Source organism: Lathyrus oleraceus, chromosome 2 (assembly GCF_024323335.1).
Source record: "Lathyrus oleraceus cultivar Zhongwan6 chromosome 2, CAAS_Psat_ZW6_1.0, whole genome shotgun sequence".
Classification (NCBI taxonomy): domain Eukaryota; kingdom Viridiplantae; phylum Streptophyta; class Magnoliopsida; order Fabales; family Fabaceae; genus Lathyrus; species Lathyrus oleraceus.
This window is the reverse complement of record NC_066580.1, coordinates 74,912,122-74,928,205: the sequence shown is the minus strand read 5'-3', so window position 1 is coordinate 74,928,205 and position 16,084 is coordinate 74,912,122. Positions and strand designations below refer to the sequence as shown.

The following is a 16,084-nucleotide window of genomic DNA, read 5'->3' as shown; positions in this document are numbered from 1 at the left end:
TCTTCAACATAACGTTGCAACTTCTTTTCAATACGGTCTTTTAAATGATGAAAGTCGGAGTTGATGTGGATTTTGAACATAGTTAAATTCGTATTGCTACTTTTTACTTTTAATTGCTACTTTTTTAATGCCAGATAAGAGTCACAATTTGTTGCATTCTTCTTGGTTACCTTTAGTAGGAGACCTTGAAAAATGTAATGCATACAGTTGGGGTTCTGCTTGTTTGGCGACGCTATATAGACATATGTGCAAGGCGGCCCATAGAGGAGTAAAGAGAATAGGAGGATGTGTTGTATTACTAACTGTATGGGCATTCACACACATACCCTTGTTAGCCCCGGTTAGTAACGAGGTTCCATCACATCCTTATGCATTAAGGTAATGATTTTCATTTAAATGCAATTTATATTTATCAAAATTATTTATACGTCACTTTAACGTATTTTTTTTAATATGCAAGATGGTGCAAACGAGGTATGAATTATGGAAATAATCCTCGTCATCATCTACGAGGGTACCGTGTTGCAATAGAACACATGGAAGAAAACGATGTAAGAATGCTTAATTATAATATTAAACTTATTTAAATTTATTTTATACATTCTAATATTAATAATAATATTAAACTTATTTAAATTTATTTTTTATACATTCTAATATTAATTATAATATTAAACTTATTTAAATTTATTTTATACATTCTAATAGTTATATTTCTTTTAACAGTTTATTTGGAGGCCGTACATACAATATCCAGTGCCTGATTATAATGACAGTCGTGTCTGGAGTGCAACAACATATATCATATGTTTCTATACCGTTGAGATGCATCAGACGGATCGAGTCAAACTCCAATTTGGATTTGAACAACAAATACCGTCTCCGCCAAGATGTCTAAGTGAACACCATAACATGACTATGGTCCAAGCTTGGGACACGCATTGGCAAGATTTAAATAAAGAAGAGTTGAAAGAATGGAAAAGAAGAAGGCATTTGGTGTTACAAGGAAACTCGGTAATTGGTGAGTCTAAGTCGGGTAGAGAATACATGAATTGGTTTTTATCAATTCCTTTTATGCACGTTGCTCCAACACAATTTTTTAATGATCCCCGTCAACGTGTAGCTTCTTCAACCCAACACACAACATCACCCCCACAACAACATAACCAACCATCATCCTCAGCTCAACAAACATACCAACACATCCAGACCACCCAACAATACACCATTTATTCCACCTCAACCCAACACCATAATCCTCAAACTCCATTCCCTCAAACAAACTACTTTTACAACCAACAATATCAACAACAAACCAACCTACGCCCACCCATACAATACACTCCAATTCCTCAACCCAACTTTGAATACTCAAACCCTCATTCTCAACCCCAACCTTCTAACACCACATACGCACATCCCACTCCCACATACAACCCTGATGATGTGTATTATCCTCCTATCCAACACACCCGACCCGAAACCTACACACAAACCACACATTCACTACCCAACTTTGACCTCATCGATGACCATTTAATGAGTATGCCTTCTTTTGGCGTTCAAGAACTCGACGTTATGGATATGCCTCCAAACACATCACAACAACATCAAAGTCAACAACATCAACAACAACAACAACAAGACGCCCTTGATGAATTGTCTTCCGACTCATCTCCGTCTCCCGTAAGACAAAGACAAGAAGACTTGGGCAAGGGAAAACGCAAAAAAGTTGGCACAAGATGTGGAACAGGCGGTCACTATAAATAAAATGTATTGCTTCCATTATATCAATAAAATGTATTTCTTCCATTGTAATTCTTAAAAAAACCAATTATTTCTATTATTAATATTCTAAAAATTAATCATTTTTATTATTAATATTTTAAAAATAATAATATCACAATTTTTTTTATTATCATGAAAAACTATTATTATTTACATTTTATTTTTTAAAAAAATTATAAAAAAATTATTTTTTTTTTTAAATAAATCAATTATATTAATTAAATATAGAATTAATAATTAAAAATCAATTATATTAATTATTATTACTATTTAATAAATTATTTATAATATTAAAAAAAATTATTTCTTCATGCCCTCGGCCATTCATTGGCCGAGCCCTAACTACACGAATTGGGCCTTCAGGCCCTCGTCCATTGGAGTGACGAGTTTCCTAGGAAAAAGGGGGTAGATTAGGAAAAAAATTCAGATTAGGGTATATTGGAAAAAAGATTTCAGACTAGGGTATATTGGGAAAAAGATTTCAGGAAAGGGACATTTGCAGAAGAAAAAAAAAAGTCTTCATTATACTGGCAATAAAAATTTTGTGAAATGATTCTTAGTACTAGCACCTCAAGGAGAAGTGATTCTGCTGTGAATTGAAACGACAGTCAATACAGGTTTCAATTGTTGCATTAATTGTCGCTGTTAAGGTCACCGTTCAAGAATCAAGATTGGCTTCAGTGGAAACGTCATTCGCGTGTGGTAGAGTAAGCTGTGACTGATGGATCATAAATGGCACCACCCAATCCGAAAGTTAAAGCGGCTTTCGCCGCAATGTCGAACCTTGGCATTCATGAATCTAAAGTGAAACCAGTATTGAAGAAACTGTTTTCAGCGTTTCAAATTCAAGAAACATGGCCTCTTCGAGTAGCAGCACACAACCACAAGTTCATCCCCAAACTCTTCACATTCAGGCACAAGATTAAGCTTTACAAACACAATAACAGTTACAGAACAAGCAGTGAAATGGATTTTCCAAATTCTCTTCTACTTACAACTGTTGTGGATTTCAGCCTCGGTGATTTTCGTCACCAGGTACGAAGGGTGGTGTTTCACTCTCCGCTGCCGCCGGCGATGAACCCCGACGCGCCGGAGGTTAATTTTACGGCGATGAAATTTTGAACAAAAGAGAGAAGGAGGCGCGAACGCGATGAAAGGAAATACCATCTGATGATGAGTTTGTTATTAACCTACTTTGTTTCATCTCATGTACTTTGGGCCTCTGAGCCCATACAAATGCGTTCCACCTTCTCTTCACACCATTTTTTTGCCAACTTCACACTCCCTAGGGCCAAGGCTGAAAGCCAATTGGCCCTGCCATTAGGCCTCCCTGCGCACTTTCCTCTTCGCACCCTGGTTGGTCTTGTTTTAATTATTTTGTTTGCTTTTTCTTTTCTTTTGATTTTGTTTCTTTTAATTGCTTATTAATTCTTAATTTTTCGCTTCTCTATTGCATTTTATTGAATTTTAATATCATTTTATTTGTTTGCAGTTTATTTTATTATGGAGAATTGCTTTAAAATTTGATGTTAATTTTCTTCTTTTTTTTGCAGTTTCGATTGATCATTGACTATTAATATCTAACCATTGACTTGTATTTTCTTTCACCTTGTTTTGATGGCTTGATTGATAAGTATTCCACACTTCAAATCATTTATAGATGGATATTTTGGTTGATTTAATATTTTTTGATTCAAACTTATTGATAAATGATCATTGGGTCATTTTCGATACTTTGAATCATTGATAGGTTGTCCCTTAATACGCCATATTTTGAGTCATTTGGTTTGTGGATAGATAATCTCAAGTAATCGATTTTTTTTTAAATTGACTTCTAACATCTAACTTCTAATATTTACATTACGCATCTAACTTTTAACATTTAAATTCTTGCAATTTATTTCTTTACTTTGTGTATTATAATTCTCATTCTTCATCATTATTGTTTTATTTTGTTATTCAAACTAAACTAAACAAAAACATGCTAAAATGGAAAAGACTAAAAAGATCTAATTTGAGGATTATTGGACTATGGACTTTATGTTTGACCTTAGCATTGGATATGGAGTTTATTATGGACTTTGTGTATGACCTAAGCTTGGAGACTTAGAATAGTTGTTTGTACCCTTGAACTTGGACTTTTGTGATTGAACTATGCAACTTGGAGTATTGTGGACTTGTAATCTTTTATTACAAGAGAACGTTCATGGCACTGCCTTAGGGAGACATGCTTTGTAATTCCATTATCCAATTGTTAGCTTAGGACATAATGCACACAAGGCTTTATCTTGGGCTACCTTACAACGAGACCATTTATTTCTCGCACAAATCCCTTGTATTTTTCATGTATCCCTCTCCCCACTTTGGTGTACATTTTACTCATTTTCCTTTGCCTTGTTGCTTGTTAGCCAACCTTAGGATATAGGATCATCATTATTTCATAAACAATAAACAAACCCTTGATCCAACATCAAGCGGTATTTTCTCAAATCAAATTCAAAACACAATAAGATACGATTAGGATGAGAATGGATGAGAATGGAGTTTTCCTACACTCATTTTGAGTATTTTGAACACAAGACGGTTGGCTTGATAGTTTGAGATATTCACATTTACCCATAGTATTTAGTGTAATCTGAAGTCATGAACAATCTCTTTTCAAAATATAAAATCAATATCAACTCATCAAACCTTTTGTTTGAGCCTTATAGCATCACTCTGAAAACCCCTTTTCAAGGTATAAAATCAACAAAACAAACAAATATTTTGTACCTCGAACTACGAGCTCTGATTTCTCACTTCAACAGGTGAGCATACGTAGGCACGAGGATCCAAATCCTTGGAGAGCACACTAATAAAAAATCAATTTCCACTCTGTAAACCCTAAGCAAGTAAGATAATGACACTCATTCAAGCATAGACATCTTAGATGGTTCCCATCGAGTATGATGGATGTGAGAGGTGCTAATACCTTCCCCTTGCATAACTGACTTCCGAACCTGTTCTTGGTTGCGATAACCATTCTTTTGGGATATTCTCGATATTTTCCATTTCCTTTGGAATAAATAAAGTCTGATGGCGACTCTGTATTTTTCGCGTAGCGACAATCATTTGTTGTTGTTTTACTTCATCTACTTCTTCAACAACTTTACCATAAAAATGTGTAGCTAAATCACTCTATTTATGGGATTAAATGTAATATATTATAACTCTTTTGTATCGTTCATGATCATTTGATTATATATATTTTTTGGTTATGCATTCAGATTCATACGTATTCTTGAGTTTAATACTTGTTATAACATGGTCAATTATAACCTAATATATGTATTTGAATTGCTATTGAGAAGTACCTTTTAAATCTAGAGAGAGAATACTCATATACGTATTAAATAATAAACTCTATAAATAGATTTAGCCTCAATATTCACATAAAGTGTTGATTCAAGATACAATTGTATTATTTAATTTGACCGAGAGATTATCAATTAAATAATAAATTGATTTCCCCTTGGACCAAGTAATCGTTATTGGAGGCCTACTTGCTCGGCTAAATTATGGGAAAAAAAGAAGAATTTACCCTTCTCTTAATAAGAGGAACAATTGCTTTTGTGAAATACTTATAGTGTCTTGATACATAGTTTGACACGTCCATACATGATCTAGGAGTTAAGATTGTTGATTTGGGTTGTATGATCCATGCCCTAAAAGTGTTGGGTTGGGTTGGACCGCTCACGTGCTCGCCACGTGAAACCACCTCGTGTCGTGTGATTCATAATCCCTCAAACAAGAAAGTCTAAGATTTGATATAATTAATACTCAGAGACATTAATTCCCTATCTTTTAAAAATATAATAGAGAAAAAAAATATTTTTTTTAAGTATGCCTTTTATTTTCTTAGTACGGTGAGAAAAAGAAAAAAAAAAAAAAAACAAAACAAAATTGTAAGCAAATGAAAAGCTTAAATTATCAAGAGTTATGAGAATGGAGTAATTTAAATTTCAATATCAATAGCTTAAGTGACATTACTAATCGCGTTTTAACATCTTGAGATACGTGATTTTACAGTTTGACTTCAATCAATTTAGGGCCTGTTTGAATCACTTCTCAAAAACTGTTTTTTAATTTTTAAAAAATAAAAACTAAAAAATTTGTTTGATCAACTATTTTTAACATAGTAGTTTTGAAAATTAGTTTTATTTTTTAATTTTAAAAACTGAAAAAGTAAAATTGATAAATATAGTTTCAATTTTCATTTTCAATTTTTGCTTAAAGAAAATCCAAAAAGTCAAAACTTACGGAAATCTGTAAATTTTTATTAATGATATTTTGGTAATTTTTTGATTTTTTTATTTATAACTTCAAAAGGATATTAATATTGTATGAGATTTTAAGGAAAAAAATCCATAATAATAACAATTATGATTTGTATAAATGTTTAGCATAAAACCATTACCAATAAATATTAATGGTTGATCATTTTAATTTTATTCATGCATTCAAGTTCTAATTTTTTTCTTTAAATAACTTAATTCTTCCAATTTTTTATATTTTCATTAATGAAATTATATATATATATATATATATATATATATATATATAATATATATAATATATATATATATATATATATATATATATATATATATATATATATATATTAATTTTAAAATATTTTATATATACATCCAACTAAATTACATCAAATAAATATACTAAAAATTAGTCTAATAATGTATCACTAGCATGTATTTTGATTCCATTAAAAAGTTTTAGATAATAAGAACATACAAATTATATATATGGTAAATTTATTTAAGATTATTTAAAAAAAAGTACGCCTCAAAAACCTAACCAAAAATATCTAAAATATATAACTGATAAAAGTATTTTACCAGAGGAAAATATGTATCATAAAAATAATTATTTGAAACTTTCAAAAACAAATATTTAAAATTAATAAATTTATAGTTATGATTTTTATTGAGTTTTAAAATATATGGAATTTTTCTATTTGAGACAACAAAAATATAAGAATATATTCTTTTTATCAATAAAAATTAGGCTTAAATGCATTTTTGCTCTTCTTACTTTCAAAAAAATAAAATTTTGATCCCTCAGTTTAAAATTTGTATTTTGGTCCCCGACTTTGAATTTTTTTTAGTGTTTTGATGTGGAAGTGTTTAAGTGGATAAATTTTAGATGTCATATCAACAAAATTACTCTTAAAGTATGACGTCAATATTAAACTTATCAATCTAAGCACGATCACATTGACAAAATTGTGTCTCAAATGGAGTATGAGACTCAAACTCAAAAGCACAATAAAATTAAGACACCAAAAATATAATTTTAAAAATAGAGGAATTAAAACTTTTTATTTGAAAATAAAATGACCAATATTACATTTAAACATTATTTTTGTTAAATTATTATTCAATATATTAACATTTTAGTGAAAGACGGTGGTATAAGAAGTAGACATTCTGAGAGGATATTGATAGATTCATCAAGATAGTTATAAGTAGAATGACTCAACGATAAACTAGAGTGTTGGATCTTCGAGAAGAGACTGAAGCTGAATTTCTTGTTCAGAAAGAAGTTCGGGGTGAAGGAACCCACAAATATGAGTGACCTCCTCACTCAAGTCAAACCCTATATCAACTATGAAGATAAGTTCTTAGCTTAAGATGTTGGAAGCAGTCACACATATGAAGAAAGAATCAGAGTTTTTGGAAGCATCACTATAGGAAGGCATGAAGACAATAGGCGCCACGTGGGCGGAAGTAGAGAAGGGTATTGAGGACCCCGATCCAGATTTTCAAAGTATACTCAGTTGAACATGTTCAGAGAAAACATTCTACAAGAGTGCGCTAAGGCCTAGTTAAAGAACGTCAGAGGTAAGATATCCCAATAACGTAAAGTAGTTAGCACAAATCGATAAATTAAAATTTAATTATTAATTATAAAAAAAAATATTTTCAATATATATATTTGTTAATAAAAATGTTCTTAAAAAATAGACTACAAAGAGATTTTTTATTTTCTTATCTCTAAAACTGTTTTTGAAAATTTGCTTACCAAATGAATTTCTTATTTTCTCATTTCTAAAATAGTTTTGAAAAGTTAAATTATCAAACAAATTTTTTATTTATTCTCTTCTTAAAAAGACTTTTCTAAAACAATTGTATAAAATAATTTTTAAAAAGTAAAAAATAAAACTCATTCAAACGAGCCCTTAGTATTTTGAATTTTAAGATTTTCCTATTAGTGGGTATTGCACCACTTTTTGTTTCTTTTCCATTAACTTTTCAAGCTTAAGTTTTCACCTTTACAACCTCGTAATCAGGGTCTTGTTAAACGTGACTTATCAACAATTTATCTAGTTGGATATTGAGTTTAATCAATATGAAGAAGAAGGGTTTAATCTTGAAGCACCCAATCGCTCTTGTAACCATTCTGGTAACTGTCTGCTGCATTTTCATCGTTATTGTAACTTTTTTCAAGCTTCCTGAGGTTCAAAACAAGAGTAATCAGAAAATGGGGTTTTACCCAATTACCAGATCTAGAAAAGTATCCGTTCAAGATCTTAACTTGGGCAAGTTTGGTGAAATGATGATTGAAATGTTACCTCAAGATCTTGCTTTCACTGTTTTTGTTCCGTCCGAGGAAGCTTTTAGGCGTGATCTGCATTTGAGTGTGAATGATAGTTTGAAACAAGACAAGTTTAATGATACTTATGCAATTGTGAGTCGTGTGTTGGGTTTTTCTGCTGTTCCTCGTACAGTTTGGTCGGTTGATTTAAGGTTTGGTGAGGTTGTGAATTATGAGTCTTTGTCTGGGTTTTCTTTGTATGTTTCGAAAGATGTTGATGGGATGGTGATTGTTAATAGGATTAGGTCTGAAATTGTGGATGTTAGAAAAAAGGGGATTGTTGTTCATGTTTTGGATGGGGTTATTATGGATGCTGATTTTGAACAATCGGTTTCATCTGAGGAGGATTGAGTGTATTCAAGTTTTAACATTTCACTATTGTACATACATGATGCAAAGACATTTTTATCACATTGCCCCTTTTTTGAAATAATATTCCCAATATACCCCATTTTGAAAATAATTTATCAGAATACCCCACTTTATTTCTTTGACTCGCCCATTCAAAGGACGAGTTGCTGAAGAACGAAATATGAAGGTATTGACTCGTCCATTGGTTGGACGAGTATTAACATAAATATTTTTAGGTTTTTTTTTTTTGTTTTTTAAATTAATTTAATAAATCTAATTAATTAATTTTGTTTTTAAATATAATATTATGTCTCATTATTATAAGTAATTATAAATACAATTATTACCATTAATTATAATTATAAAATCAATTTTTTAATTTAATAAGGCATAATATTACAACAATTTTTATAATTATTTTGTTTATGTAATAAATAATAATAATTATATTAAAAAACAAAATTAATTCATTTAAAAACAATTATTATAATATCAATGAAATTATTATTACTTATTATAATTAATTATATGCCTCATTATATTATTTATAGTTTTATTATTAAAACAATTTTTTAATTTACAAAAATATAATTATTTAAAAAAATAATTTTTATTATTTAAATATAAAAATAATTAAGAAACTATTTAATAATAATCTTAATAATATAATTAAATTATAATATGAAATTTTTACTAGAGTGCCCCATTTTTGAAATAATTGTTTTTAAATAAATTAAACTATAACCCATTTTAATTGTAATAGTTAAATAATAATTGTAACATAATTGTATTAAAAAACAAAATTAATTCATTCAAAAACAATTATTATAATATCAATAAAATTATTATTACTTATTATAATTAATTATATGCCTCATTATAAAATTTATAGTTTTATTATTAAAACATTTTTTTAATATACAAAAATATTATTATTTAAAAAAATAATTTTGATTATTTAAATATAAAAATAATTTAAAAACTATTTAATAATAATCCTAATAATATAATTAAATTATAATATGGAATTTTTACTAGAGTGCCCCATTTTTGAAATAATTGTTTTTAAATAAATTAAACTATAACCCATTTTAATTGTAATAGTTAAATAATAATTGTAACATAATTGTATTTTAAAAAAATTAATTTATTTAAAAACAATTATTATAATATCAATAAAATTATTATTACTTATTATAATTAATTATAAGCCTCATTATAATATTTATAATTTTATTATTAAAACAATTTTTTAATTTACAAAAATATTATTATATAGAAAAATAATTTTTATTATTTAAATATAAAAATAATTAAAAAACTATTTAATAATAATCCTAATAATATAATTAAATTATAATATGGAATTTTTACTAGAGTGTCCCATTTTTGAAATAATTGTTTTTAAATAAATTAAACTATAACCCATTTTAATTGTAATAGTTAAATAATAATGGTAACATAAAAATTCCTCTATTTGTAGCACGATAGATATCTATATATGGAATTTAATTTAAAATTAAATTAAAACAAAATGAATTATAATAACAATTATTCTGAAATTAATTTAAAATGAATTAATTGTAAAACAATTGTTTTTAATTGAATTAATTTTGTTTTTAAATACAATTATTATTACTTATTACAAAAACAAAATAATTGTAAAACTTGTTGTAATATTATGTCTCATTAAATTTTAAAAAAAATGTTTTAATAATTATAATTAATTGTAATAATTGTATTTATAATTAATTGTATTTAAAATTGTATTTAAAAATTAATTTTGTTTTAATTTTATGTCTCATTAATTCAAAATTGTGGTAATATTATGTCTTTAAATTAATTAATTTTGTTTACAATTAATTAATTCCAAATTGTGGTAATATTATGTTTTTAAATTATTACCAAAATTATTAAAAACAATCTTATGAAATAATAATTGTTTTTAAATGAATTAATTTTGTTTTTTAATACAATTATTATTACTTATTACAGAAACAAAATAATTATAAAAATTGTTGTAATATTATGCCTTATTAAATTAAAAAATTGATTTAATAATTGTAATTAATGGTAATAATTGTATTTATAATTACTTATAATAATGAGACATAATATTATATTTAAAAACAAAATTAATTAATTAGATTTATTTAATTAATTTAAAAAACAAAAAAAAAAATAATCTTCATTCCCTCGGCCATTCATTGGCCGAGTTCATGACCGAGTTCATGAAAGAAAAAATATTTATGTTAGTACTCGTCCAATCAATGGACGAGTCAATACCTTCATATTTCGTTCTTCAACTCGTCCTTTGAATGGGCGAGTCAAAGAAAAAAAGTGGGGTATTCTGGGAAATTATTTTCAAAATGGGATATATTGGGAATATTGTTTCAAAAAAGGGGTAATGTGATAAAAAAGTCTGATGCAAAAGTTTATGCATTATCGTTTTGTTCCTTGATCCTTAGGCGATTAAAAGTAGTAAAAGCAAATGGTTTTCATTTTTTTTCCTGTAGATGTAATTTACTTCATGGGTAATGTTAGTGTTCTGTTCACTCCATGCTTAGCTCTTATATATACATTACAAAAATCGATGCTTTTCAGCTCATGTTACATCTATATAGGACTAGTTTTCATAAATCCTTATTCCGTGAATTAACTCATGATCAAAGTTATCAATCAAGAGCTAATGAAGTAACACCACGTTCCTATTTGACATTAAAAAGGTTAATGAAGTGCAAACTTGATTTTTAAACCAAATCAAAGAATCATTGTGATAATCTGGATCTCCAAAATCAATTTTATTTCATTAGTTATTTTTTCTGCTAAAGTATTAAAATTAGTGTGGAGTTGTAGTTATCAGTTCAGCAGATAGGGATCAACAAAACTATGGAAATAAAAATCAAGTCTGATGTGATACATTTGTGAAAATAGTAAAATTAGGAATTTTCTTTTAACAGTTGAGTGAAGCTACCGGATAATCAGAGACAAAAAGGAGCAATAGAATTAAAATACATAGTAAACCACAGGCAGAAACAACAACATCCCCTAGGGTTAAAAGATCATTTGCCATATAACATGTATTTGATTAACCCATGCAGGAATACGCAAGAGAGTCCAGAAAGACGTTGTCTTGGTCCAAGCAGGAATTAAAGGACTGCTTGTATTAAATAACTGTGCCTTATGAACTCCAAGTATCACAACCCTCTCAAATCTCAACTTCCTGCTGTACTTGGTACAGGCTCTGATTTTGAGTCTTCTTCCCTTTCATGTTCTTTGTTGAGCATCTAAAATGATAATTCAGATGTTAAGAAACATAAATCACATTAATCAAGGAACAATTCCAAACAAATCAACACAAATTACTTAACTAAACCTCAAGGAACAAAGCATGGTAAAACCCCTAATAAATATGAATATTTTTGTAACTGAAAATGTTGAAAACAACTGTTTATATACATGACAGATATATAATGTAAATACTAAATAGAATTCAATCCTATCACAATTCCTAAAGATACTAACAAATTAATTAGAATAAATATGATGATAACCGAGAGAATCTTATCTTTAATGAAATGACAATCGACTTCTATATGTTTTATCCTCTCGTGAAAAACAGGATTGGAAGTGGTGTAAAGTTGATTGATTATCGCACACAAGTTCCATTTGACCACAACAACCACAACCAAGCAAGCTCACTTGTAGCATGAGCCACCATATTAAAAAATCTTGGAATTTGTGGTAGTCTAACTCAACCTTTAAAAACCCATCTGCGTGAGGAGTGTCCCACTTATAACTATATGTTCAAGCCATATATTTCTGTTTGAGGTATTTGGGACTCAAAATGCACCCCCTCATGCGCAACATTAATGGGCTTGGTACAAGAATATAAATGGTGGGTGGTCCAGTAGCAAAACCTAATAGCATATGACCCAACAGATCTTAAAGTAGACTCTGATACGATACCATATTGAATATGAATATTTCTCGTGTTAATGAAAAAGGTTGAAAACTATTTATATACATGAAATATAATCTAAATAGGACTATAATCATATCATAATTCCTACTAAAGATACTAACAAATCAATTATAATAAACATCAATATCTCAACAAACCCTAAACAAGGACTATAAATTGATTTTTGATCTATATCTAAACTTGTTACTGTAGCAATATAATAACAACCCTCAAGTATAAATCCAAAATCAGAACACAACAATGACAAATACTATCAGCATTTTTCAGGAGTGTAATCTAACCTTGTTGTTAATCAAGTTGTGGAGTGCAATTACACTTCTGATGAGGGACGATAGGTATATTACTAGCATCATATCATTAGTTTTCACTGCACAATGAAGATAAGGATCAACAATCCAAAAGGGAGATCGTATAACACTATTACATTCAAAGTTAACATTAATTAAAATTCTTAACCTGCAAAAGCCTTGATCAAATCAGTGACATTAAGATTTGGCAGCAGGTTGAATACGTCCTAACAAAATAAAATGCAATATGTCAACCGCAACAACAGAGTAAGCCCACCAAAAAAACACTATAGGAAGCAAAAATCTGATCATTTCAAGTGATTTTTTTGAAGTCGCTAAAGTCATGTGACTGATTTAAAATCCAGTTTTGAATTAAACTAAGTGAAGCTGAAAGGCAAAGAACATAAATCAACCTAAATTCCTGGACCATTTGATAACAGCCAGAGAATCAGTGGTTACAACGATTATGGAAACCAACCTGCAAATGGTAAAGGATCTCATGGTTTAAGGGAAGCTTTCCATCAATGACAAGGTCAAGGTAACTTCTTATCTCTTTGAGTCTTGCATCCAAACCCTTCAAGGCTGTGAGTTTTGCACTTACCTACATGATAAACAACATTGTCGGTGTTTATCCTCAAAAAAAATTATCTAACATACTTGTCTAGAAAGACACCACAGAGGGGCAGAACAGGACAACAAAACCAAACCCAACTAGAAATTAATCAATGTATAACAAGTATGAACAAAAGGCACCTCTGTTGCAAGGGTGCTAATGGTTGTATCCTTTACATCTCTAAGCAAGTGCTCAACTCCTGCACAAAAGTAATAAGAATATAAACTTATAGGATAAATGTTTAAACTATGAGAACCTAGTGGATAGGATTCAAAGAAATTCAGCATTAATTAAAAATTATTAAAAAGATACAAAAGAAGGCAAAAAGAATATGCAGCAGCTCTGCATTCCATGACATACCTATTTCCTCAACTTCATGAGCAGCAATTTCAGATTGCACATGCACAAAGACCTTTTGGCTTTTCTGAGTGGCATTCTACATTCAAAACATACCATCAATCAGTTCCTACATCTAAAGATTAAATTTTAAGCAAACCTTAACTCCTTCCACCACATAAATCAGAATGGTTGCCATACTCACAAGACGCAATATTAATAAAATCCGTAGTACATATTTTCAAGAAAGATAAAAGGGTATTTCGGTCCAACCTCTTTAACCTCTTCAACAGCATAGTAAGCTTTAGTAGGAATTCCTAGCTCCTTAGGTTCGACATCAATTATAACCAAAACAGGATTTGGAACATAGCTGCAACAATCCATAAATTGATATGAATATTAATAAAAAAGTCTACAAACAACATCTATAACTTTTTTCTTGATCATGCTCACAACCAATTATTAACTTAGTTTAAAAGAAAATGTCATGTAGATGATCTTAATTACTCATTTGAATATAACTATGCTACAGTAGATACCCGTGAGAACTTGGATGAGATGGTAAAGGATCGCTTCCAACTTAACCAGAGGTATGGGATTCGAACCCGGCTCTGGACACGCGGCAGTGTTAAATTCTTAGGATAGCTATATCGCCATTTTGATCCTCTGAGTCTCAAGGGATTAGCCTCAGCAGTTGCTCGCAAAGCATACCCGGTTTCTACCCCGAAGAAAGAAAAAAAACTACGTAGTATGCTAGCGGAGAGGGACCTCACTCAATAAAACTGTACTACTCATAGAGTCGTAACTATAGAAAAAGGAAAATACACTGAATCATAAGCTCCTAATTGCAGCAACAAACACAAAAATGAAACCCATTTTAGGGTTAAGAAACATACTCATTGAATAAACCATGAATGTCAAGGTCATTTTCTCGCAGTTTTGGTCCAGTACTATACCACCCTACAACGTGCTCCTTAGCTGGAAAAAAATGTTAGAAGAAATCAATAATAATTATTGTGAATATTTAAATTTAACTACAATAAGAAAATTAACAACAAAAAAGGGGAAATAGTTGAAGTAACGAAATCTTGTATACCATTGATTCTCTTAAACATGGAGAACATTGATTCATGATAGTTATGATCGAGAAACCAAATGCTAGGATCCTTTTCGTCTTCTTCAAAAGGCACTGTTGAAAGAAAACAATTGAGAATCCACTAACAATTGAGTTTGTTATTGTAATGTAATGAAAATTGAAATTGAAAAACGAACCGGCGTAGCTGTTGGTGATATCAACGGTGCCTTTGAAGGAGGAACCGAGCAAGACGCCGACGACGCGTTTGCGAGTGTCTTTGGCGACTCTGTTGTAGTTATCGACTATGCTAAGCAAAACTAAAGGGTGAACTACGACTTTTTCTATGGCTCTCCATGAAATTTGTTGCGTTTTTATCACATCCATTGTTGTTGTTGTTGTGATTTTTCAGTGCTTGAAACCCTAATTTTTGTTCTCTAGGAATTGAGGAATGAAAAATAGAAATTCTTTAGTGTGTTTGTTTGTTTCTTCTTCCTGATTCCGATCTCACCTAAACCCTCTCTACTGAAACTAGAACTCCGTCGGTTTTCGTTTTGGGCTCTATACTGTCTCAACGGTGTCTATGGCCCAACCGATTAGCCCAAATTATATTGGACCCGTGAATAGAAAATAGATTATCTATTTTAAGGGGATTCTCTTTACATCCCCATGTTTTTCTTAAAAAAACATGTAAAACCTCGTAATTGTTGCTTTTCAAAAGGAAGCTTTCAGATGCACCGTGTTTGAAACGTGTGTTTTGTATGACGAGTTAAGGTTTTAGACTTGTATTCTCTATTCGGTCTGTCTCACCCCATTTTTGTATGGATTTTGTGCATGTCGGTCCCGTCCGACTCTATTTTTTGGCGTGGATAAGCTAAGGTTTCTGGTTCGCCACCTCTACTATGCATGTCCCCTCCCTTTTTTTTAATGGTTGAATTTAGCTAGTCAGTGGACGTAGAGGTGCCCTTAGAATGGTCACTATCAGTCGATAGTGTCTC

At 29.9% G+C, this 16,084-nt stretch overlaps 2 protein-coding genes across 2 annotated transcripts; one reads left to right on the top strand and one right to left on the bottom strand.

Annotated features, from left to right (window-relative positions):
• The first annotated feature begins 8,026 nt into the window (after positions 1–8,026).
• On the top strand, positions 8,027–8,875 carry LOC127118200 (uncharacterized). The gene has a single exon (XM_051048356.1). The coding sequence runs from the start codon at positions 8,197–8,199 to the stop codon at positions 8,791–8,793; it is 597 nt and encodes a 198-aa protein (XP_050904313.1). The 5' UTR covers positions 8,027–8,196; the 3' UTR covers positions 8,794–8,875.
• Positions 8,876–11,685: 2,810 nt separating this feature from the next.
• LOC127118198 (26S proteasome non-ATPase regulatory subunit 7 homolog A) lies at positions 11,686–15,660 on the bottom strand. Its single transcript, XM_051048355.1, has 10 exons — positions 15,287–15,660; positions 15,111–15,203; positions 14,911–14,992; positions 14,288–14,384; positions 14,039–14,114; positions 13,819–13,877; positions 13,544–13,666; positions 13,235–13,292; positions 13,060–13,145; positions 11,686–12,080 (listed from the first exon to the last, which is right to left on the bottom strand). The coding sequence occupies exons 1-10, from the start codon at positions 15,471–15,473 to the stop codon at positions 12,009–12,011; spliced, it is 933 nt and encodes a 310-aa protein (XP_050904312.1). The 5' UTR covers positions 15,474–15,660; the 3' UTR covers positions 11,686–12,008.
• Positions 15,661–16,084: the final 424 nt, after the last annotated feature.

Excerpts from the sequence above, each read along its gene's own strand:
- LOC127118200 (XM_051048356.1), top strand. The coding sequence starts at position 8,197 with ATGAAGAAGAAGGGTTTAATCTTGAAGCACCCAATCGCTCTTGTAACC.
- LOC127118198 (XM_051048355.1), bottom strand. The coding sequence starts at position 15,473 with ATGGATGTGATAAAAACGCAACAAATTTCATGGAGAGCCATAGAAAAA. Across the intron at positions 14,385-14,910 it reads ATTCATGGTTTATTCAATGA|CTATGTTCCAAATCCTGTTT; the intron begins GTATGTTTCTTA and ends GGATTGTTGCAG. Across the intron at positions 13,146-13,234 it reads TTTGATCAAGGCTTTTGCAG|TGAAAACTAATGATATGATG; the intron begins GTTAAGAATTTT and ends TTCATTGTGCAG.